Source organism: Bubalus kerabau, chromosome 13, assembly GCF_029407905.1.
Source record: "Bubalus kerabau isolate K-KA32 ecotype Philippines breed swamp buffalo chromosome 13, PCC_UOA_SB_1v2, whole genome shotgun sequence".
Classification (NCBI taxonomy): domain Eukaryota; kingdom Metazoa; phylum Chordata; class Mammalia; order Artiodactyla; family Bovidae; genus Bubalus; species Bubalus kerabau.
Window position 1 is genome coordinate 65,194,415 of NC_073636.1, and position 24,443 is coordinate 65,218,857.

The 24,443-nt window shown below is 37.5% G+C and overlaps 1 protein-coding gene across 1 annotated transcript in view; it reads right to left on the reverse strand.

The window, feature by feature from the left end:
* Window positions 1-24,443, reverse strand: part of LOC129625884 (ubiquinol-cytochrome-c reductase complex assembly factor 1) — a 95,970-nt gene that overhangs the window by 55,880 nt on the left and 15,647 nt on the right. Inside the window, exons 3-6 of the mRNA XM_055544861.1 lie at window positions 16,802-16,888; window positions 15,359-15,466; window positions 7,656-7,728; window positions 1,602-1,659 (exon numbers count right to left, since the gene is read on the reverse strand). Coding sequence (XP_055400836.1) covers window positions 1,602-1,659; window positions 7,656-7,728; window positions 15,359-15,466; window positions 16,802-16,888 — 326 coding nt within the window. The remainder of the gene's footprint in view (window positions 1-1,601; window positions 1,660-7,655; window positions 7,729-15,358; window positions 15,467-16,801; window positions 16,889-24,443) is intronic.

Consider the following 24,443-nt stretch of genomic DNA (forward strand, 5'->3'; position numbering starts at 1 on the left):
GACAAGCCTCCCTCCCCCTACTTACCTGGCGATGGTACTCCCCATGCCTCTGAGAAATTAAACCAATCTCAGCAAGGGGGACTCAGCAGGCACATTTGGAAATCATGGCCAACTTGAAAGAACTACAAGTAGTTATAAGGTTGCCCCAGCGGCTATTAGTCAGGTACTGACCTTGGGATGTGGTCACAAGGATTGCATTTTTTATTTTGCCATCCACTCCCTCTAACATGCTGATACCTCTGGCTATTGGGCAAGAAAGAGTCTTTCATACTGGCTTTGAATATTATCTTTGAGCTCCTCTGGGAACAGCCTAGACTCCTCTCAACCCTCCCACCTTTGCAGTGGGTAATTCCCCAGGGCCACCTCTGCAGTGCCCTCCTCTTGAAAAAGTAGTTTTCCTCTCAGTACATCCAGCTTCCCCCCCGAACTTCTCCTAACCTTCACCATTCAGACCGAAGGTCGTTTGCCTTCACAGCTACCTGACTAAGACACAGCACATTTCAAAAGCCAGGTAAGGGTTTTGAGAGTTGCTGCCTCCTCTGAGATCCCACAGGCACTACTTACTCAGATTTATTATAGAACTTGGCCATTCCGATTTATAACCAACTATTACGCATGTCTTATCTCCCTCACTAGACTGGGAGCTTCCTGACATAGCTTATTGACTGCCCAGGACACAGTGTACACTCAATAAACTACCGGTTTAGGAAAAAACAACATAAACTGCCACCTTAGACCCCTGAGCCAATCTCACTGACTATGCGAGTTCAGAAGAAATATTTCAGAGGTGATCAAAACCAAAAAGTCTTTATATAGCAGTCAGTCCTGTGATGCAAAGCTCAGCCTCAAACAAGGGTCCTTTTGACAAGGCAACCATTCCCCACGTTCCTCAGATGCTCACTATGGTCAAAGTAGTAAACTTAGTTCTCCAGAATTTACTTTCCCAAGATCTGGCAGTTCAATAAATACATTCCCCAGCCCCCACTTCCAACGCCTCTCCTATATCCTTCTGACCTTTAATACTGTGTAACATTAGATGAAAAATTGATTTTTTTTGGCTACGTAATTTGCAGCTGAAGAAAAAATATACTGTTTAAGGTGTTAAATATTTTTACATGCAACAAACCTGGCATGAATCTAACCTGTATGCACATTTTAGAGGTACAGGCTAAATGTCAGTGCTATAATTTGTTATAGGTTTCTGATGACCAGCAATGAAAATGACCACGGATGCTCACAATTCAAACCACTTTTACGTAAATGTGAACTTTCCTAAAACAGCCAAGGGAAAGAACTTTCCACCCAAGCCCATAGGGTCTCTTAGAGATACTGATAGCATTGTTCACTGGATTAGGTGTTCTTTGAGAAACTCCTACAAATGTTAGTTTCTTTCTGGGACTATGCTTTGACCTTTAATAAAAAATGTGCCATAAGACACCAGTTATTAAAATGAAAGGAACAGTTTTTAATGCCTGAACAACTGCCATTTCATATAATCAGCTCTACTGAAGGCTATACCTTAACAAGTCAGCAGTGTTTAAAAAAAAAAAAAAAAAAAAATATATATATATATAGTGACTTCACTTAAATTTCTCACTTACCAGACATGAAGCAGAGTTATAAGAAACCATGAATTGAATGTATCAGGCATCTGACACCCTAGAAAATAATAATGAAGTATAAATATGTGAGGGTTTAGAAGAGGAATATGGATTCTATTTGAAATATTGGTAGGGATTTGTTCAATCAAAGTATACGGCAGTCACAGCGCTCTCTGAGAGAAGGCCAATGGAACCACAAGGCAAGCCTATGGGTTGAAAGAACATTGAATGCAGTCAGACAACTAGGCCCCATCACCACCCTGCTGTGTGGCCTTTTGAAAATCACTTCTCTGGGCCTCAGTTTTCTCACTTTGTGTCATGTGGCCTGGACAATCTGTAATTCCTTCTAACTTCCATATGAGTCGATGTTATTTTCCCTTCCTGGTCTCCAATTCTTTTGGAAAGCTAGGCAGACACCACTTGCCTACCCCCACTTAAGTATAGGCTTTTTTTTTTTTTAACATATTTTTTTAAAAAACGTGTTTATTTATTTGGCTTCCTTGCATCATAGGTGCAGCACATGGGATCTCCCTTGCATCATTCAGTATCTTTCATTGTGGCACGCAGACTCTCTAGCTGTGTGAGGGCTCAATAGTTGCAGTACGTGGGCTTAGTTAAGCACCTCAGCATGTGGGATCTTCATTCCCCAACCAGGGTTCAAACACATCCCCTGCACTGCAAGGTGGATTCTTAACCACTGGACCACTAGGGAAGTCCTATGTATAAGGTTTTTTTTTTTTACTTGAGCTCTGCCAAGAAATTAAGTTCTTCTTGTATCCTTTCCCTGTTTTATTTCTTTAAGGTAACCCAGTGTGCTACAAACATGAGTATGCTAAATGATGCAACCAAAATAAATGATTGGGAGAAAGAGGGAGAGCTCTAGGGAACTGCAGTTGAATAGAAAGCAGATGATATCTAACAAAACGCTGTTCATCACCCCCAAGAATGATAACCCAGGCAGGACTTCTCCTTGGCTTAAGATACCAAAAATCAGGTCAGTGCTTAGATATCCAAGCCTCTCAATACTCGGATCCTTAAGAAATGCCTCTGGCTTGGTGAAGGGTCCCCCGCTGAATATGCCCTCCTTATTACATGACAGGGAGAAATGGTGGAGCAAGAAGATAAAAAGAGAATCAGTGGGAATCTGATTCTGTCCCTTGGATTAATGACTCAAGAAAGAAAGTAGTATCTTCTGCCCTTCAGCAAACAATGAAGTATACTATGAACTAAATGATCACAAACAGGGGCCACTAAGATAGAAAACACAGAGCAGGACCCTTGCTCTGTTAGTGAGGCACACTAACAACATCAAGAATAATAAAGAGCTATAATTCATTTTGGGCTTACTATGTATGTGCCAGACTCAATGAAAGGTACATGCATTAGCTCAATGAACCCTTCCAACATTCCTATGAGGTAGGTATTGATATTATCCCCATTTGACAGGTGAGAAAACTGACAGAGAGATCATGACAACTGCCCAAGGTCACACAGCTGTGAAATCAGACATCTGGGATCAAATTTAGATCTGCTTGATTCCATATACTATGGCCTAATCACTAACGGCCTAATATTAGGATCAGAAACTAACATTCACTAAAGGTTCAAACTTCCTGCCAAGTCCACTGTTAGTCATGTCAGTATATTATCTCACTTAATCCTCACTTTAACCCTGAAGGAAGGCATTAGAAGCCTCATTCTCGAGATGAGGAAACGGGCTCCAAAGAGCTAAGGAACTTGTGGGCAGCCACAATATTAACAAGCTAGTGGCTAGGATAGCGTTTAAGTCCAGGTCTGTCACAAACTGACACCAAAATCCTCTGGTGAGCTTACTGGGAGGTGCCCAGCAGCTGTCAAGTGGACTTCCTCTTGGAGCCCGGCAGGAGGGAGGTGAAGGCTGGCCTGGCTAGTCATTCAGCTATTAAGACACATGCCATCTGAGAGTGGGCCAACCATCCTCCACCTAGAACAAGAATAGCCATGAGAAACTCTCGAGCCCGGATCTGAAGTTGGGTCTTTTTTGGATGCTAGAACAAAACATTAAAAAGAAAAGTTTTCTTGGAAGTCTGTCTTTCAATCTGGAAAATGAAATTTGGCTGCTTCTAAAGGACAATCTGTTCAATTGCTACCTCTACATCAAAGCTTCTCAGCAGCCACCAGGAGCCTTTCCAATTTTCTCAAAGAGGGAATCAGTTCTTGAGCTGGAAAGCGCAGACAGACAGACAGGCCAGCAACTGGACCTGGGTCACAATTTTCCCTCTGGGGGACAGCTCAGAGCTGAGGATGGGAAAAGAGCTGGCATATGACTGACTCCCTCTACCCACTGGGGTCAGAACAGAAAAGCACGGGCTAAAGCCCTGAAAAACAAGACCACTGAAAGTTTGTGAACAACTCAACAAACAGCAGATTCTTTAGCTTTATGAAATGTCTTTAAACACTTCAAAGTTAAAACCTGCTATAGATCTTCCCATGATCACAAGGTATTCCCATAATCACACTTAGCTCCAATACACATTCAGTGCACTATTATGTGAAGCTAGATACTTTCTTCCTCAACATCAGTTGAGTAAAATTAAATTAATTCATTACTGCTATGAGGCAGCAGTGCTAACATAGTTGCATGTTTTATGAAGACACTGGGGTCAAACATCCTGATTCAAAACCTTAACTCCACTTCTTTCTTGCTATGTGACTCTGGGCAAAGTTACCTGTCAGTACCCGTTTTCTTCTCTATAAAAATGGGAGAATAAGAGAACCTACCTTAAGAGGGTTTTTGTGAGGAATAAATGAGATAAGGCCTATAGAGCATTTAACAAAGTGGTTAATGTTTAATAGGTATTCAATAAACACTCACTTTTGTGAACGTTTTTTGAATTTTGTGAATTCACCAGAGTTCCCTGCTGGCTCAGTTGGTAAGGAATCCGCCTGCACTGAGGGAAACCTAGTTTCAATCCCTGGGTGGGGAGGATCACCGGAGGAGGGCACAGCAGCCCACTCTAGTATTCTTGCCTGGAGAATCCCACGGACAGAGGAGCCTGATGGGCTACATCCATGGGGTCACAAAGAATCAGACACAACTGAGCGACTAAGCACAGCACACAAACATTCACTATTGTTTTTTAGTGAACTGTTTAAACAGTAGTGTTTAAACTATCTTTGAAAAAACTCATTAAGATTTCATCTATTGATGATGAACCTCAATCTTTTTTTCTTCAAGTGTTAAAAAAATACATCATAAACTTATACAAAATTGATATATTTGATAGCTGAGTATTAGTAGCAGAAACAGATGAAGGTAGAACCTCAATTTTATTAACTCAAAATTGACTCATTAAGTCTCCTCTCCAAGGTATGAGGGCTCTTAGGGCTAAAAACAAAGCAGTTTGCAGACAACAGTGTGGTTTTAAGCACAAGCTTTACTGACTGGCTGACCACCTCTGCCCCAAAAGAGCTCTTTATAATGGAACTGATCTCCAAAACACCAGTTAGCAAACACTGCATGCTCACAGAGGGTACACTCATTTATGCCACAATGACATCATCAGAACATCTTGGAAACAACAGTGGACTATTAAGGTATCTCCGCAGTCAGAATCCTCAGCATCTAGGTCTCTAGATCAAGACCTCTGAACACTTTGGCTCTGACATGACACAGTATTTGTAGCTTTGGCATTTTATGAGGACTTGTCTGAAAGGCTGACAGGCATACGTTTACTGAGTAAAGAACTCAACCTTCATGACATACAACTGGCCTCACTTTTGTTGGAAGAGTGAGAATGACACCTACCACTACTTAAGGCTCTCTATCCTTTTAAAAAGCTACTGAATTCTCAGGACTCTAAAAGTAAAGCCCTAAAATACCAAAAATCCAAGGGAGCAATAGCCACTTTACAGATGTAATCTTGGGAAGCAATACACACACACACACATTCTCTTCTTTTACCCCAAACTTGTCTGGCCTACTCTTTAGAATCCAAAATGCAAGAAAGTCAGTCTCATTACTTTATAGATATTCTTTGTCTGCCTCTAAGTGGTACTTTTCAGATTTTCTCCCTTTGTATTCACTGGCCACAATCTGGAACCACTTTGGTTTGATTCTGAAATTTAATCTAACCACAAAGATGGACCACAATGGAGCATAATACAAATGAACATAAGTCTAAAAGGTAATTCTCAAAGTGAGTCTCAGAAAACCTGAAATAACAGTTCTATCACTGAAAAGTGTACTCCCTCCCCAGATAACTACTTCAAAGGGTAAGGTTAGAACAAAGCTCACTGAGGTGTACACATTTTAATAATATATAAACAGCAGTTCACAAAATTAATAGAACATATCATAGAGGTAGTTCTCAATTAAAAATTATAAAATACTAAGAATTATAAAACAAAATGTTAAAATGAACTATAATTCTATTTTGCAATTATATTCATTCACAGGCAATAGGTTATAGCAGAAAAATTCCTGGATTTTAAGCCAGATGACATAGGATCAAGGCTTGAGTAGTAAGCAACTTTGGGTAAATCACTTAGCCTCTTTAAGTTTCAATTGTTTCTGAAAATAAAACAAAAATTAAAATAAGAATATAAGCCCTCCAGTCTTCCAAGGTTTTATAACTCCAAAAGGAAACAAATGTAAAAGCATGTAAGTGTGAATTATTAAAATGTAATGGATACTCATTTTAATTAACTTTTATTTTTATAAGTAGTCTACAACAGATTATAAATTGAAACATGATACATTAAGTATGTAATAATAGTCTCATTATTTAATATTATAATATTAACTCAAGAATATTTAATAAGGATTAGTTAAACAAAGACAGCTAGTAAACATCCTTTCAAAATAATTTTAAGTTTATGAGATATTTAATATTAAATAGATGTCTAGGAGGAAGTTTTAAAAAGATCTAAAGAAAAATACTTTAGCACATAGACCTAAACTACTTAAGAAATATCCAGCTTCTAAAATTAATAGTTTCTTCATCATGTAGAGAATGAATATTTTCTTTCAGACTAATTTCTCCTAAAATAAAAAATTGCTAGAGGTGAAAAAGCAGCAGGAAGGTTTTCTTTCTTCACTATGAGTAAATAGGAAATGGAAGGCAGATACTAAATTAGGATTACAACTCAGCATAGTATTTTAAGTTTCTAATATAATATCAATCTGCTGAAAGTAAAATCAACAAAACAACTTGCACCTAATTTTAAAAAATAGTAAATAAAGCTGCATCTCTTTCTTCATTGTTGTTAACATAATTAAATATTAATTATTTGCTGTCCATAAAAAATATGAAGAACATATAGTTAAGTGTTTGTTGCTTTGAGGATAATGGTTATTACCACAAGAGGTTCACAGCACACATTTCCTTCCAAAATCTGTAGAACTGGAAACAGTTTAAACTTTCCCAATGACTTTATAAGTATCTGCTTTAAATGACTTGTTTAGAACAACAATAGTTTACAGCATCAAAATGATTTTTGTATTGATACAATCAACTGCTAGTGATGATTATCTAAACCAGAAAAACTTACAGGAAGCAATTTATCAATGGGATAAAAATAATAAAATTATACGTACCTTTTGACCCAACAGTCCTTTTACAGAAAGAAGAAAAATCATGACGCATATTCCAGGATTAACTAAAACAATTATAAACTAGAAATAAAAGAGGAATCACTGGCTAAAAGTTCATGTCAAAATTGCTATGTAAAACATCCAGAATGTAAAACGGTATGTTTACTCTGAATACTCTTATGTAAAACATGCATATGTGGACAAAGGGGATGATAATGTTGAAGTACTGGACAAATTTTTACTTTTTTTTTTCCCCCAAATGCTTTATTTTTCCCAAATAAAACATCTTATTTATAAGGTTCTTTTGGCCTCTGTTTATTCTATTAGGAGAAAAATAGGAAGCTTTTATTATATATCCTGTGCAAGAAAAACTGTTTCACTAGTACCTTAAAAAAGAACACTATCTGACCAAGACACAAACACAAAAATGAACAGTAGATTCATTTTCCTTTTCAGAACTTTCAAAAACAGTAACTTACTTAGAAAGAATTCCTCGAAGTCAGTTTTCTCCACACAGCTGGTATACATGCGCAGGGCTGCAATCTTAATCTTCTAGACAAAGAGAATAAAACAAACTCAAGACATGACCAAGTGAATGCTCTGGTACCATCAGATGTGGGTCACAGAATTTTATACTTTTTCAACTAGAAGGATGGGTCCAAACCTGTCTCTAGGCAAATTTAATAGCTAAACAATACAGATAGCTTTATTTTATTAAATCAAGACATTTGGACTTCAAAAAATTCTAGATTTTATGATTTTAGCATTAAAATGTCAAAAAGATTTTTCTAATATTTAGAGGAAATATGTCCTTTAATTCAAATCCATTTTACCACATTTGAACCTCTAAACCATAGTTCAGAACCATCCATATTAACTCTTTATAATCTGAAACCCTTTATATTAAAAAGAAAATTACCCATTCTCCTGACCAAAATCAAGCAAAACCCTCAGTCATTTGATCTTCCCTCAGAAGCACTATTATCTATTCCATAAGTCTTTTTTTTCCCCCTGAAGAGAGGGGGGTCATTTTTTCCTGTATTTTCCCCAGTTTTATAGTTTGCTGATCCTAACAGAATACTATGTTTATAAATTTGTTGGATCATGGAGAAAGCAAGGGAATTCCAGAAAAACATTTACTTCTGCTTCAATGACTGCACTAAAGCCTCTGACTGTGTGGATCACACAAATTGTGAGAAATTCTTAAAGAGATGGGAGTACCAGACTATCTTACCTGTCTCCTGAGAAATCTGTATGCAGGTCAAGAAGCAATAGTTATAACCAGACATGGAACAACAGTGGGAAAGGAGTACATCAAGGCTGTATACTGTCACCCTGCTTATTTAACTTCTATGAAGAGTACATGTGAAATGCTGGGCTGGATCAATCACCAGCTGGAATCAAGACTGCCGGAAGAAATATCAACAACCTCATATATGCAGATGATACCACCGTAATGGTAGAAAGTGAAGAGGAACTAAACAGCCTCTTGATGAGGGTGAAAGAGGAGAGTGAAAAAGCCGGCTTGAAACTCAACTTTCAAAAAACTAAGATCATGGCATCTGGTTCCATCACTTCATGACAAATAGAAGGGGAAAAAGTGGAAGCAACGACAGATTTTATTTTCTTGGGCTCCAAAAGCACTGTGGATGGTGACTGCAGTCGCGAAATTAAAAGACACTTGCTCCTTGGAAGGAAAGTTACGACAAACCTAGACAGCATATTAAAAAGCAGAGACATCACTTTGCCGACAAAGGACCGTAGAGTCAAAGATATGGAGAGCAGTCAAGTATGGGTGTGAGAGTTGAACCATAAAGAAGGCTGAGTGCTGAAGAACTGTGGTGCTAGAGAAGACTCTTGAGAGTCCCTTGGACAGCAAGAAGATCAAACCAGTCAATCCTAAAGAAAATCAACACTGAATATTCACTGGAAGGACTGCTGCTGAAGCTAAAGCTGAAGCTCCAATACCCTTGCCACGTGATGCAAAGAGCTGACTCATTGGAAAAGACCCTGATGCTGAGAAAGACTGAAGGCAAAAGGAAAAGGGGGCGACAGAGAATGAGACAGTCAGATAGTATTACTGACTCAACGGACATAAATTTGAGCAAACTCCAGAAGACAGTGGAGGACAGAGGAGTCCTATGTGCTACAGTCCATGGGGTCACAAAGAGTTGGACAAAACTTAGCAACTGAACAACAACAATAAACACAGCAACTCTTTTTAAATGAGTTTCTAATGAATATAAAATATAGTAAAAGGATCAACTGTTTACTATTCCCCAAAACACTAAGAATTCTCATAGAATCTTAATCTGAGTGATTTTAATTTATTCACGAGCTGTATACTGAAGATTTGTATATTAAAAAAAAAAAAATCTAAAAATGAAAAGTAAATTTTTATGAACTGTAGGTCTGAAGACCAACTCAGTGCTAAAGGAACAAGAATTTCTAAGGACTTTCAAAATATTTCCTTAAGGATACAATTAGTGTATCAACAAAAGACTTGTAGAAGCTTCTCTTTAAAATGACAGAGAAAATTACTCAAATATGCACAGACTAAAAATATATATATATGCAAATGATGTAGCAACTGAGGAAAAACCAACCTAGAATTTTAGCAGAGCAGTTTTGTTATTAAGGTTCAACGTCACCAAGGATATACTATATCCACTACTACATAATATTCATATCTCAGTTTCTCATGGGCAGAAATACCTGTTATAAAATAAAGTATTATGTCTTTGATTGCAATTAAGATTTTTTATTTGCTAATTTGAAATGTTATATTTTCAATGTTTTTAGCCTAAAGTTCATATGGGGGAAAACAAAACAACATATAACCAATGGAGATTAGGTACATTTTTATAGGCAATAAATCAGTGTTAGAAGCCCACATTTAAACAAAACTCCAAGGGAAGAGCAACTTAAACTTAAAAGCAAGCAGAATGATACATAAAGGTAAGAGCAGAAATTAATGAAACTGAAAACAAAAATAATACAGAAAATCACAGGCCCAAGCTGGTTCTTTGAAAACATCAATAAAATTGACAAGGAATAAAAAGAAAAAACAGGGACTTCCCTGATGGTCTAGTAGTTAAGACTCTGAGCTCCCAATGCAGGGGGCCTGGGTTCAATCCCTAACAGGGCACTAGATCCCATATCCACAACTAAGAGTTTGCCAGCTGCGACTAGAAGATCTTGCATGCTGCAGTTAAGATCAGAGATCCCTTGTGCTGCAACTAAGACCCAATAAATAGATAAATACATATTTTTCTAAAAATAAAAGAAAGAAAAAACAGAGAAGACATGAGTTACCAGTATCGGAAATCAGAGAATAGAGGGAACATCACTATATATCCTAAAGATAGTAATAGGATAATATTATGAACAACTTTAAGTAAATAAACGTCATTATTTTAGATGAAGTGGACAAACTCACTGAAAGATACAAGCTACCAAAGCTCACGAGAATAAATAAATAACATGAATAGTCCTATCTCTGTTTTTTGGCCACTACATGTAGCATGTGAGATCTTATTTCCCCAACAGGGAACCCCGAGCTCCTTGCAGTGGAAGCATGGAGTCTTAACCACTGGACCACCAGGGAAGTCTTCCTACCTCTATTTTAAAAACTGGATTTGTTGTTAAAAATCTTCCCAGAAAGCTCTAGGCTTGAGGGCATCACTAGAGAATTCTATCAAATATCTAAAGAAATGATGTCAAATCTACATAAACTCTTGCAGAAAAAAAGCAAGGAACACATCCCAGCTCATTCTATGATCCAACATTACCCTGGTATTAAAACCAAAGACATCAAAAAACAAACAAACAATAAAAAAAAAACCCAAAGACATCAGAAGAAAACAAAACAGTAAAACCATAGTCTTCATGAACACAGATCCAAAACTCCTTAACAAAATACTAACAAATCAAATTCATCAGTATTTTAAAGGAGAGCATATCATGATCAACTGGAATTTATCCCAGGAATTTCAAGTTAATTCGACATTCACAAATCAGTGTAATTCACCGTATCAGCAACCTAAAAAAGCAGCATGTTTCACTTTTTAACACCTACAGTTTGGGGGAGTATTTTATATACAACACATTTAGAGAAGCACTGGTCTGTACCATTGCCAAACTAATGATATCCTAATGATACCATTATCCAAATGACTTGGCCTTGACAGGCCTATTATTATCCTTGAAACAGAGTGTTTAGGACATCTGTAAGCTCTTCATTTCAGTCAACAAATAATTTATTGAGCACCTAATTCAGTGCCTAACACTAATTTGGACACTTGGAAATACAGCAATAATCAAAGCAGTTAAAAACTCCTTTCATGGAACTTAAGGCCTAGTTTAACTATCATGACATATTAAAAATTTTTCTTTTTTATTTTAGGCCTCACCTTGTGGCATGTGCCCCTTGCATTGGGAGCAAAGAGTCTTAACCAGTGGATGGATGCCCAGGGAAGTCCCAACACAGTTATAATTTCAAGTAAAATTCCTAATGGCCTATGTCAAAATTTTTTTTAAATCTGCAGTTTCCTTTCAATTCTTATATACAGTCTTCTGGTTCATAATTAATGACTTTGCCTAAGGAAACGCACACTTGCCTGCAAGGCCCCACATCATTCCTTGAGAAAGAGGTTTTTCCCCACCACACATTCATGAAACAAGCATTCATTATAAATAATGAAGACCTCACCAGATTGGCCAGTGTATTTATACAGTGCTCATACTGTGGCAATGAGGAGCATTTTATAGTTCCTCACTTTTCCTGCAGCAAAGCCAAGCCTTTATACTTGGGTGAGCCATTTTCCTGGACAAATCTCTAAAGCAAGTCCCTTAAGACCATCACACAGGGACTGGAAATAACAACTCGGGGAAAGAACCTCTTCAAGACTCATGTGTTAATATAAGTTAAGGAAGTAGGTGGACTAAATTTCCATCCAGTCAATACAAATTGTTCTGATCCTCAGATGACTTCATGTTTATTTCATTCTAACTTTGGAAGACTCCATCAGTCTAATTGACTAAAACACAAGCACCTAAGACAGTTTTGGGAAATGAAAATCAGCTTTCCCAATAACTGATGCCGTTTGTACCATCCTACAAGATGAAAAACGAATCTAGTAAAAGGCTTGCACTCACAGCTGTGTGAGTTGGAAGGGGCTTTGAAGTCATTTGAACTTTCTCTTCTGTACTGGAATTCCTTCTCCAGCATTCTTGATTCATGGTCAACTATCTGGGCCCCTGTTCAAACAAGCCCAATGACCTTGTGAGGCTACCTAGTCCACTGCAGGACAATTCTTAGATTTTTGTTATACTGAACATAAATCTGCTTCGTGTAACATTCATTAAACATGATCTGCACACTGGAATACCTCAGAGTAAGTCTCTCCTTTTTTTTTAGTATATTTATTTATGTATTTAGGAGAAGGCAATGGCACCCCACGCCAGTACTCTTGCCTGGAAAATCCCATGGACAGAGGAGCCTGGTAGGCTGCAGTCCATGGGGTCGCGAAGAGTCAGACACGACTGAGCGACTTCACTTTCACTTTTCACTTTCTTGCATTGGAGAAGGAAATGGAAACCCACTCCAGTGTTCTTGACTGGAGAATCCCAGGGACAGGGGAGCCTGGTGGGCTGCCGTCTATGGGGTTGCACAGAGTCGGACACGACTGAAGTGACTTAGCAGCAGCAGCATTTATGTATCTGGCTGCACCGGATCCTAGCTGTGGCAAACGGGATCTTCAGTTGTGACACTTGAATTCCTAGTTATGCCATGTGGGATTCAGTTCCCTGACCCGGGACTGAACCCGGGCGCCCTGCACTGGGAGCAGAGAGTCCCAACCACTGGACCACAAGGGAAGTCCCTCTCCATTTTTTTTTTTTACATTTCTTCCTCAAATATCTGAGAAGAACCATTAGTCTCCTCTTTCCAGGGAAAGCATCCCTATTTCCTTCAATCACTCTTCATTCAAGTCTCTGAAGGCTTCACAAGGCTCACTGCCCATTTCTGAATGCATTCCAGTTTGTCAGTGTCCTTCAGAACAGGAATAACTTTTGGCTTAATGCTAATCTGGAAACTGCCTATTCAATGACATGTGGCTAAATCTGTTAAATGTTATCCTTATCTTAACCTGATACTGTTCCATAAAGATAATGAAAAAAAAATGGTTATTTCGCGATAGTCAAGTAGGTAAGGAAAAGCCACATTTAAATTCCTGAATACGCATCTAGAAGAAAAATGGAACCACACTTGAAAACATTACATAAAAAGATGGAGGAAAGATGGCTGACAATGCTGATGTGGAGAGACAAGCAGACATTTTATTCCCTAATGAAAGACATGTGAAAAGACAAAATTCAAAGATTCTTGCCAGTGCAACCCCAATACAAGTGTCTGCCATAGACTTCTGAGTCAACATTTGCTGAAAAAGGCTCTTTCAAAATGGAAAGCTGTACCTACATTTTCCCACCCAAATTATACTAGAATGTCATACTTTGATGTTTTGATGTCACAAAAATGAAGGTTATATGGCAACAGATGCTGCCACATCACAAAATATTTTTTAAATGCAATTAGAGACTTAGCTGAGGTCACAAGGGAACCAAGAAAAATTAGAGACTAACTTAAACTAAAACAGTGAAGAAATTTTCCTGATGATTTAGTAATCCTCCAAATGGTAGCCAACTTTCCCTCTGGAATCATAAAAATACAGACGAGACAAAGCATATGGAAGCAACCAAGTGGAACTCAACCATCAAGAAATTAATAAAACAGTCAATTTTTTTCTCTTCTCTTTTTTTCTTTCTGCTCTTATTTCCCTTTTAATTTCTTACTTTCAAACAAAACACTTAAGCTTTTAAATCCAAATGCTAGGATTGCAAATCTTTTTTTTGCAAATCTTTTTTTTAATAGAAGAAAAGATCCTGCTTAATATTACCAAATATACCAATGACTATCATTTGTCAAGGAATTATGATGTAAAAAGAGATAACTTTAAGGAGCATAAATAGTATTTCATTAATGATTAAGAAGGCACTTCATAACCTTAGGGTCTCAAGAACATTATTATAACAGAGTATATGTGTCTTATCTTCTATACTTTTCAAAGCCCGTTATAGACAAAATACTGGTAGAATCACTGTTTAATTTATGTAAAAGGGAGGGTATAGAAAAAAGTCTGTATGTGTTGCAGTTAGAACTGTTAGGAAGACAGCCAGACATTTTAAGAGAAAACTAAAAGTAGAGTCCACAATAAAAATGAAGTTCTATAATAATTTGACTACAACTTGTTAAAATGGTGTAAGTGAAATAATTTAGTCATTCTGGGCAAAGCTATGGTGTTTTGTAGAAAAGTCTTCTCTACTGCTTTGTATTGGTTTGCTTTGATTATGACTTATGACTATAACTTATGATTGATCAGGCTTATCCAACATTCTAGCAACCTTGAAAAGTATTAAAAGGTACTTTTGCCATAACTGTAGAAAGAAACGGTAGTACTAGAAGATAACTGGGCTGAGAAAAATCCAGTGACTTGTATTTTATTACTTTAATTGGTTAGAGGCATTTCTATAAAAGTCCAGAGGCAGTAGCACCTGATGCAAAGAGGACATTCACTCATTTACAGCAAGTACTACATAACAGATAATGTGCGAGGCCAAGATCTCATGAGGAATGACACAGCAGACAGCCCTCCATAATATGAATTATAATAAATCACAGAATTAATTTTTAAAATGCTCATTAACAAAATTTTAAAGAAAATCACTACCATGACATACAGAAAATCACTTATGAATCATAGAAAGTAATGTTTCCTTAAGAACACTGCCCATCAGAACATTTGGCCCATCTAACTCCTTAGAACTTATCTATATGGCATTCACGTGGCAAAGATCTGGAAAGACCAGTCTTATTCGATTGCCTGCTACTGAGATACTTCTAAGGAATCAAGTTAAGGGAGTAGAGGCAGTCTTTCAGCTCCACATGCTGTATAGACCTGACTTAGAATGGGAGACAAGGGGATACAACATGTTTTAAAGCTCTCAAAATAATACATGCATTTCACAAAAAGCAAAGCAGAAGCTTTAAAAAAAAAAAAAAATCTTCTGCAAGGAGAAGAAACATAAAGCTCAAAAAGAAAAATGAGAAAAACTTAGACTTTACCCATTTACTGTATTTCAGAGGTCCTGTGAATCCCATGGCTTCTATTATCTTTGTGAAAGCACCAACCTTCTCCTCAACAGGCTGTGGTGAATCCTTGGTAGAAGAAAGCTATTTAATAAAAAAGAAGGAATCAAAAATCAGTTGCAAAAAAAATTTCTTAAAAGAATGCTTTTATTTCTCGTTAGGTCTAAGGGGAATTTTTATTGGTTAGATTTTTTTCACCCAGAATTTTTAATTCTCATTTTTCTGGGTACTTCTTCACTCAGTACAAACATATCTGGAATCCTAATCGATGTCCTCCAAATTCCAGAGCAAACATACCCACCCCATTTAAGTTCTATAGAAAAGAGTATTTTAAAAAAGAATTCTTGACCCCACCCCCCACCTCCCAAAGAACAATTCTGAGAAGAGGAATGTTCTATGTTTATTGACATTATAGGAAAAGGAAAGAAAAATATCATCTGAAAGCAGACAAAATCATAGACATAATCAACCAAAGCAAGCACTGAAAACATGTTTTTAAACTCCTGTATTTTTAGTATAACAAATTTTATTAATGACTATAGATACATTTGTCTAGTCAAGGCCATGGTTTTTCCAATGGTCATGTATAGATGTGAGAGTTGGACTGTGAAGAAAGCTGAGTGCTGAAGAATTGATGCTTTTGAACTGTGGTGTTGGAGAAGACTCTTGAGAGTCTCTTGGACTGCAAGGAGATCCAACCAGTCCATTCTGAAGATCAGCCCTGGGATTTCTTTGGAAGGAATGATGCTAAAGCTGAAACTCCAGTACTTTGGCCACCTCATGCGAAGAGTTGACTCATTGGAAAAGACTCTGATGCTGGGAGGGATTGGGGGCAGGAGGAGAAGGGGACGACAGAGGATGAGATGGCTGGATGGCATCACTGACTTGATGGACGGGAGTCTCAGTGAACTCCGGGAGTTGGTGATGGACAGGGAGGCCTGGCGTGCTGCGATTCATGGGGTTGCAAAGAGTCGGACACGACTGAGCGACTGATCTGATCTGATAGATACATTTTGTAGTTCACAAAAAAACTCCATGGAAAACCTTTCTAATGCTAAGCCTCTCTAAATGAAGCCAGGCTATCTAACTAATATGAAATTGTCCAGAAGTTAAATATTATTTAAAAAAAACAAAAAACAAAAAAAACCTATGACTTTTCAGCTAAAGTGCTTTTTAAGCTAGAGAGTATAATGGAAGAAATACAAGACATGGGATCAGAAGCCTTAGGTTCCAATATTCAGTTGGTCCGTCTCCTCCCATCCTTGTGACCCTGGGCAAGTTACTTTACTTCCCTAAACTTCATCGTCTGCATTCAATAAAATTTCTTGCCTCATCCAGGTAACAATTTTGCTGAATTTCAAATAAGAATACTTGTGTGAAAGCATGCTACAGACATAGAAAGAACTCATTAAGTCTCACCTTACTTGTGGTATGATACTTCCTCCTCAGCTCAATGTCTACTCCAGGAATTTGTACTGATCCACCACATGCTAGGGCCTGGCTCATCTGGAGTCCCGGGAGATATAAGGGAAAAAAAAAAACAGATGTAAGCAACACTGAGCACACACTTAGAAGGTTATTGTGAGCAGAGGTACTTCAAAGTAAAAAATACAGAGTCTTTCCAACCTTCCTTAACCCAGTTCCTAATGGTATCTGGTACATACTCAACAAACATCTGGTGAATACCTGAATAAATTAAAGAATATAAAATACCTTTCACAAAATATGTACACAATAAGTAGTAGAAGTTTTCATCATCATTGTCAACATCACTGTTATCCAGATCAGAATTGTCTTCCTTCTACGTTTGCACTGTATTTGAAAGCACTTTGGCAATATAACAGCCACTGAAAGTGAAAGTCACTCAGTCCTGTCTGACTCTTGGCGACCCCACAGCCTATACAGGCCATGGAATTTTCCAGGCCAGAATACTGGAGAGGCCTTTCCCTTCTCCAGGGGATCTTCCCAAACCCAGAGATTAAACCCAGGTCTCCTGCATTGGAGGTGGATTCTTTACCAGCTGAGCCAGAAGGGAAGCCCAAGAATACACGAGTGGGTAGCCTATCCCTTCTCTAGCAGGAATTCCCAACCCAGGAATCGAACCAGGGTCTCCTGCATTGCAGGCGGATCCTTTACCAACTGAGCTATCAGGGAAGCCATTATCTACAACTATTATGTGCCAGGCACTATGTAAGTGCCTTACAATGAATGTGCCTTGAATATAAGTGCCTTATGGAATCCTCACTATTATCCTACCAATATTGGTAATGTTATAATCAAGACCAATAAATATAATTTTGAAAATAAATTCCTATGGAAAAAATAATATGCAAGCAATCCTCCTTATACCATTATTCACAAGAGTGAAAACTGGGGAATAAGTCCAATGAGAAATGAGGTGGTTAACTAAATTAAGTTTCAGTCACTCAATGGAAAATCAAATTATCAGATTTTTAATAGGCTTTATTTCTAAAGGCAGTTTTAGGCTCACACCAAAGTACAGACAGCTCCCACATACCCCTTCCCACACATTTACAATATCTGCCACTATCGACATCCCTCAACAGAGTGGTACATTTGTTACAATGGATGAACCTACACTGATACAACATTATCACCTAAAATCCACAGTTTACAAGAGATTATTATTTTTAGCAACATGAAAACACATTTATGTATAAAATTATAGGTAGACACACAAATGCATATGTGCAAGTCTAAAATGGAATACACAGAAATGAATTATTTCTCTATGCTGGTAGAATATGCAAGAGTTTAGGAACCTAGTTTCCATACTCTCAGTACTATTATATTTTCTTTACAATATAAAGTGGTGGGGAAGGAGTAGCAGGAGGATTCCTTTCTGTTTTATTCCAAGAGAAGGGACACACTGAAATGAAAATGATTTTTCCTTTAAAACTAATGCAGGAAAAAATGGAATTTCTAAATGTGGCGAGTTACTATTTACTTTTCTTTCCAAACAAGAATATTAAAAGATTAGTCAGGATTCTTCTGGTCAGTGCCAAGGACTTACACTTAAATTCATAGGTATCAAGAAGGCTGTGTAACACTAAACACAGAACAACTCCTATTATATCTCATATATCAATGTAATGGCCCACTGGAACATGAAACACTTAAACAGGTTCAAGCAACACAACCAACAGTCTCAACAAGCTGTGCTTTGGGGCATGTTATATTAAATGACATGATCTTTTTCTTCCCCAGAAAACATCTAGTTTCCCCATACCTAAACATACCTATAAACACATACATTTACTTTTTTGTACTACCCATTCTTGCCCTTGCCCCCTAAAAAAGATTCCCTTGACCTTTAAAAACATTAATTTTTCCTCTGTTTAAACCAAAAAGATATCAAATAACTTTTTGTAAATAAAAAAAGAGAGAGAAAATACCCCAAAATACTCACTGTCACTTTTTCAAAGAGGCCTTCTCTGACTGTTGTATTTAAAACAGTTTTTTTGTCATCCCATGATTCTCTATCATAGCAGTAGCTGGTTCATTTCATTCACAGTACTCATTACAATGTACAAGTATATTTTTACTACACACATATTTATTTTCTATCACCACCACCAAAAACATCCATGAGGGTAGGAACTAGCTGTATTACCAGAATCAAGTACAGTGCATTATACACAGCAAACACTTAAATATTTGTTGAATGAACAAACCTAGCCACTTGTAAAGTTACTTCTTATTATATGCTTCTTCATAAATGTATTTATTTTATGTTTTAGCTACACTGGGTCTTCCTTGCTGCACAGGGTCTACTCTTTGTTGCAGTACACAGGCTTCTCATAGCTGTGGCTTCTCTTGTTGCGAAGCACAGGCTCCAAGCCTGTGGGTTCAGTCGTTGGGGCACACGAGCTTAGCTGCCCCTCGGCATTGTGGGATCTTCCCCGACCAGGGACGAAAGGGATCGAACCTGCATCCTCTGCATTGGCAGGCAGATTTTTATCCACTGAACCACCAGGGAAGCCCTTATTATATATCCTTCTTCTTCTTATCTACACACATATCATGCACACATGTTTCCTCCAACTTTTATTAAATACCCATAATATGCCAGCCTTTGTGCCAGGTTTTAAGATAAAACAATCCCTATGGAGCTCATAACCTTGTGGAGAAGAGAAAGAAAACTCACTTTACTTTCATATTTTAAAATGTTTAAAGACCACCCACCAAACACACACACACACACACACACACACAAAGCATCAGAAAGAATATAGAGCAACTAGAACTCTCATACTCTGCTGATGGGAGTATAAAATGATACAATCACTTTGAAAAATTATTTAGCAGTATCTATGAAGCTGATGGAGAAGGCAATGGCACCCCACTCCAGCACTCTTGCCTGGAAAATCCCATGGACGGAGGAGCCTGGTAGGCTGCAGACCATGGGGTTGCGAAGAGTCGGACACGACTGAGCGACTTCACTTTCACTTTTCCCTTTCATGCATTGGAGAAGGAAATGGCAACCCACTCCAGTGTTCTTGCCTGGAGAATCCCAGGGACGGGGGAGCCTGGTGGGCCGCCATCTATGGGGTCGCACAGAGTCGGACACGACTGAAGTGACTTAGCAGTAGCAGCATGAAGCTGAATGTATACACATTCTGTAAGATTCAACAATTCCATTTCTAAGTATATACCCCAATAGAAATGGGTATATATGCTCACAAAAACGTATACAAGAATGCTCAAAAGAGCCCTATTTATAAAAGCCCAACTAGAAACAATCTAAATATCCATCAATAAATAAATGGAAAAATTAATTGTGGTACAGTCAGACAACAAAATACTATACAACAATGAGAATGAATAAACTACTACGACACAGAGTGACATAGATGAATTTCTAAAACAAAGTTGAATGAAAGCAGACAAACAAAAGAGAGTACATACCGATGTTTGAAAGGCAAAACTACTCTGGTGTTCAAAGAGAAGACTGCTTAACTTTGGTTAGGGATAGAGACTAGAAGGGGGATCAAGGAACTTCTGGGGTTCTATTTCTTGATGTGGGAGCTGGTTACGTTCACTTGGGGATAATTCATTGAGTCACATACTTATGACTTATGCCTTTTTGTATTTTTATTATGCTTCAATAAAAAATAGAAATTTAGAGATCAAAAAGATCTGGAGTCATCAGAAAAGAGATCATGGATAAGCCTTAAAATGACAGCAGCATAGAGAAAGTGAGTGAAAAGACAAAGTTGAGAAGCATGGGGTAGTGGAAGATAAAAAAACAGGGTTAGAAGCTCCAGCTCTGCCTATCTCATATGTTTGTTTTAGAACCAAATAAAATAATCTATGTAAAAGAGATGGGTAAACTTTGATGCATAAAACTAATATGAAAACCTGTTCCAGACAAATCCAATGGCAAACTCTTACGCAAGCAGCCCCTCATTAAGTGAAATGCTAAAATTTCACTCTTCTTTTTTGCTTCCAAAAAGGTTCTAAAAATGAAAAGACCTTCCTGATCTGAAAGAAATAGAGAAAGAGAGGAGGGAAAGAAGGAAGGAATGAATGGAGGGAAGGAGGGGAAAAGGGAAAAGGAGAGAAAGACTCAGCAATTCTTGAATATCTGGTCCTTTTAGCAAAACTATAAGCTCCACCAGAGCACAGTATATCTTACACTTATTTTATTTTCTGTCCCACTGCTCAACACCATTCCGGGCATGGAGTCAGCACTCAATAAAAACTAGGTGGGATTTTTTTTTTTTTTTTTAAATAGAAGGACAATCTGGAGAAGATCCAGAAAAGAACCACAGGAATGATCAAAGAGATGAATAAAAGGTCCTAGTGGAAAGGTTAAAATGAATTGAGGCTGTTTAGCTTGGAGAAAAAGCAATTAAAGAACTAAGGAGTAACTTAGAATAACAACACTTGAGCTGGAAGGAATCTCAGAGATCTTCTAAGTCCAACCTTTTCCTTTCACAGATGAGGAAACTAAGACCCAGGGAGAGGTTGCAACTTAAGGTAGTTTTAGGACAAAAAAAAATTTTTTTAAGTTTCCATTTACAAGATGAGGAGAAAATTTACCCAAGGAGCATGAACATAAATAGCAACAAAAACCATAGTTAGAATTTACTAAAGATCTCCCATATGTCCAGCATCTGTATGCTTGCTGTTTCACTTTTGTTATCTCACAGCAATCTTGCAAAGTTGATACTATTTTTTCCCATTTTAGAAATAAGGACTCTAAGGCTCAAAGAAGTAAAGTTCATTAAGGGGTAAAACATATATTCAGAATTCTCTTCTCTCCCCTAGCTGATTTCAAAAACCTAAGTAGAGTTCAACATTGGCTAATGTACACTTAGCACCCAGATCTTAATTTCTAAATATTCCTAATATTCTTCTCCAATAAAAGGAACCAGGGCTCCCCAGGGAAACTGTTGACTCTAGGACTAGAGCAAATTAAATACAGCATGAACCTGAAACATTTGTGGTGCCCAAGAAATACAGAAGTGTTCAAAAACTGAAGGAATGTAGAAAAGAACTTGAAGAAGCTCTCAACGGCCAAACATGGGACAATTTGATTGACAAAATAAATGAGAATAGATTATAACTCACAGAATAAATATCCATTAGCTCATACTGATACAAACAAAATAATTGAATAAACAAATAAACGGAGAGGAAGTGACAGCTCATCCTTACAGGAGAATTCCAGTCAACAAATGGAGTAGGTATTGATGGAATTAGAAAATGACCATCAAGCAAACACCACAGTAATGACTACTGCAGTCAAGAACCATAAATAGAATTATCACATGACACAGCAATACCACTTCTAGCTAAATATAAGAAAAAAAATTTAAAGCAGGAGCTTGAAGAGATATTTGCACACTTATCTTCACTGAAGCATTTTTCACAATAGCCAAGATGTGGAAGTAACCCAAATGCCCACTGACAGAACAATGGATAAAGAAACTGTAATATATAAATACAATGGAATATTATACAGCTTTTAAAAAAATCTTATCACATGCTATAACACAAATGAACTTTGAAGACATAATGCCAAGCAAAATAAGTAACAAAAAGACAAATACTCTATGATTCCACTCATATGTAGCATTGTACTCAGTTGCTCAGTCATGTTTGACTCTTTTGTGACCCCATGGACTGTAGCCTGCCAGGCTCTTCTGTCCATGGAATTTTCCAGGCAAGAATACTGGAGTGGGTTGCCATTTCCTACTCCAGGGCCAACCCAGGGATCAAACCCACATCTCTTGTGTCTCTTGTATTGGCAGGCAGGTTCTTTAGCACTAACGACACCTGGGAAGCCCCATAGGTAGCATTAAAGTAGTCAAAATCATAGAAACAGAAAACTGGAAAGGTGGTTGCCAATGGCAGGCAGGGATATACATTTTCAGTTTTGGAAGATGAAAAATCTCTAGATATATACTGTTTAACAATGTGACTATATTTTACACTACTGAATTGCATACTTAAAAATGGTGGTAACTTTGTTATGTGTATTTTATCATAATTTTTAAAATAATTATTACATACCATTAAAAAAAAGAACCATCAATGGACGCTAAAAGTAATGAGCAAAAAAGTATGATAAGAAATATGTACCATCTCAAAGTATCTTCTCACAAGATACTAATTACAAAGGGGAAAACAGTGACTTTAATTAATAACCAAGTGACCAAGGTTAACATCACCAGTAATAAGACATATTGGCATCATGTATCCCGATATGACACACTGAGAAGGAAACAATGTCACTTTTTCCAAAAATGCATAGGCTTAATCTAATTTTAAGAAAATATTAGAGAAACCCAAACCAAGAACCAAAAAAGGAATTAATGGGGGGAAAAAACTGGAATAGGTATACAGATTATTTAATAGCATTACATCAGTGTTGACTTCCTGGTTTCAATAACTGCACTATGGTCACATAAGATGTTAACATTAAAGGAAGCTAGATGAAGGATATATGGGAACACTACTCTTTTTATCACTTTTTTATAAGTTTATTTCAAAATAAAAAAAAATTTTTAAGTAGACCCATCAAAGTATGATAGAACTTCAAGAGGTTATTTAGAAAAGATAGTTGAGAATCCAACATCCCTAGCCTTTTGAAAACAATAACAGGATTATAGCAATGGACATTACCTTAGAGATCTTCTGATACTACCATTCACCCAATGAAAGATACTTTTATGTCATGCCCCTAACACAGTCTTCCAATCATTGCTTGAATATTTCCAGTAAGAGTAAATTTACTTTGCCAAATATAGCCAACACATTCCATTACACCACAATTTTAGTTAACACAAGGTTCTTCCTCATTCTGAGCCAAATCTGCCTCCCTCTCGGACATGCGCCTGAGGATGTCATTCTGAGGCAGAGTTTTCCAACCAGAATTCAAAACTGGGAAGATGTACCAGCAAGGTACGGTCAACATGACAAAATGTCCAGTTTATTTACAATGGCTGAAATTACATTTTGTCAGTATGAGATAAACAACTCCAAGTTATTTACATGGATGCCTTGCTATAATGCTGTCTGAGAACCTAGTACAGTACCTGGTATGTATTAGGTACCCAAGAAATGTTTATTGATTCAAAGAATGAGGCCCAAGTCAGAGACTGATAGAATGAGCTCCCCCTTCCACCTTCTATGCACACATTATTTACAAATGACTTAAAGCTACAGGATAAATTCTATTAAAATTTTCTAGGACTTCCCTGGTGGTCCAGTGGTTAAAAATCTGCCTGCCAATGCAGGGAACACAGGTTCAGTCCCTGGTCTAGGAAGATTCCACTTGCCTCAGGGCAACTAAGCCCATGCGCCACAACTACTGAGCCCAGTGCCATAACTAATGATGTTGTCGGCTCTAGACCTGCACTCTGCAACTAAGAGAAGCCCAGGCACCCCAACTAGAGAGTAGCCCCTGGTCTCTGCAACTAGATAAAAGCCCAGGCAGCAATGAAGACCCGGCACAGCCAAAAATAAATAATTTTTCAATGCATACAAAGACAAAAGCAGAACACAGCCCAAAAACTTCTGAAAAGAAATA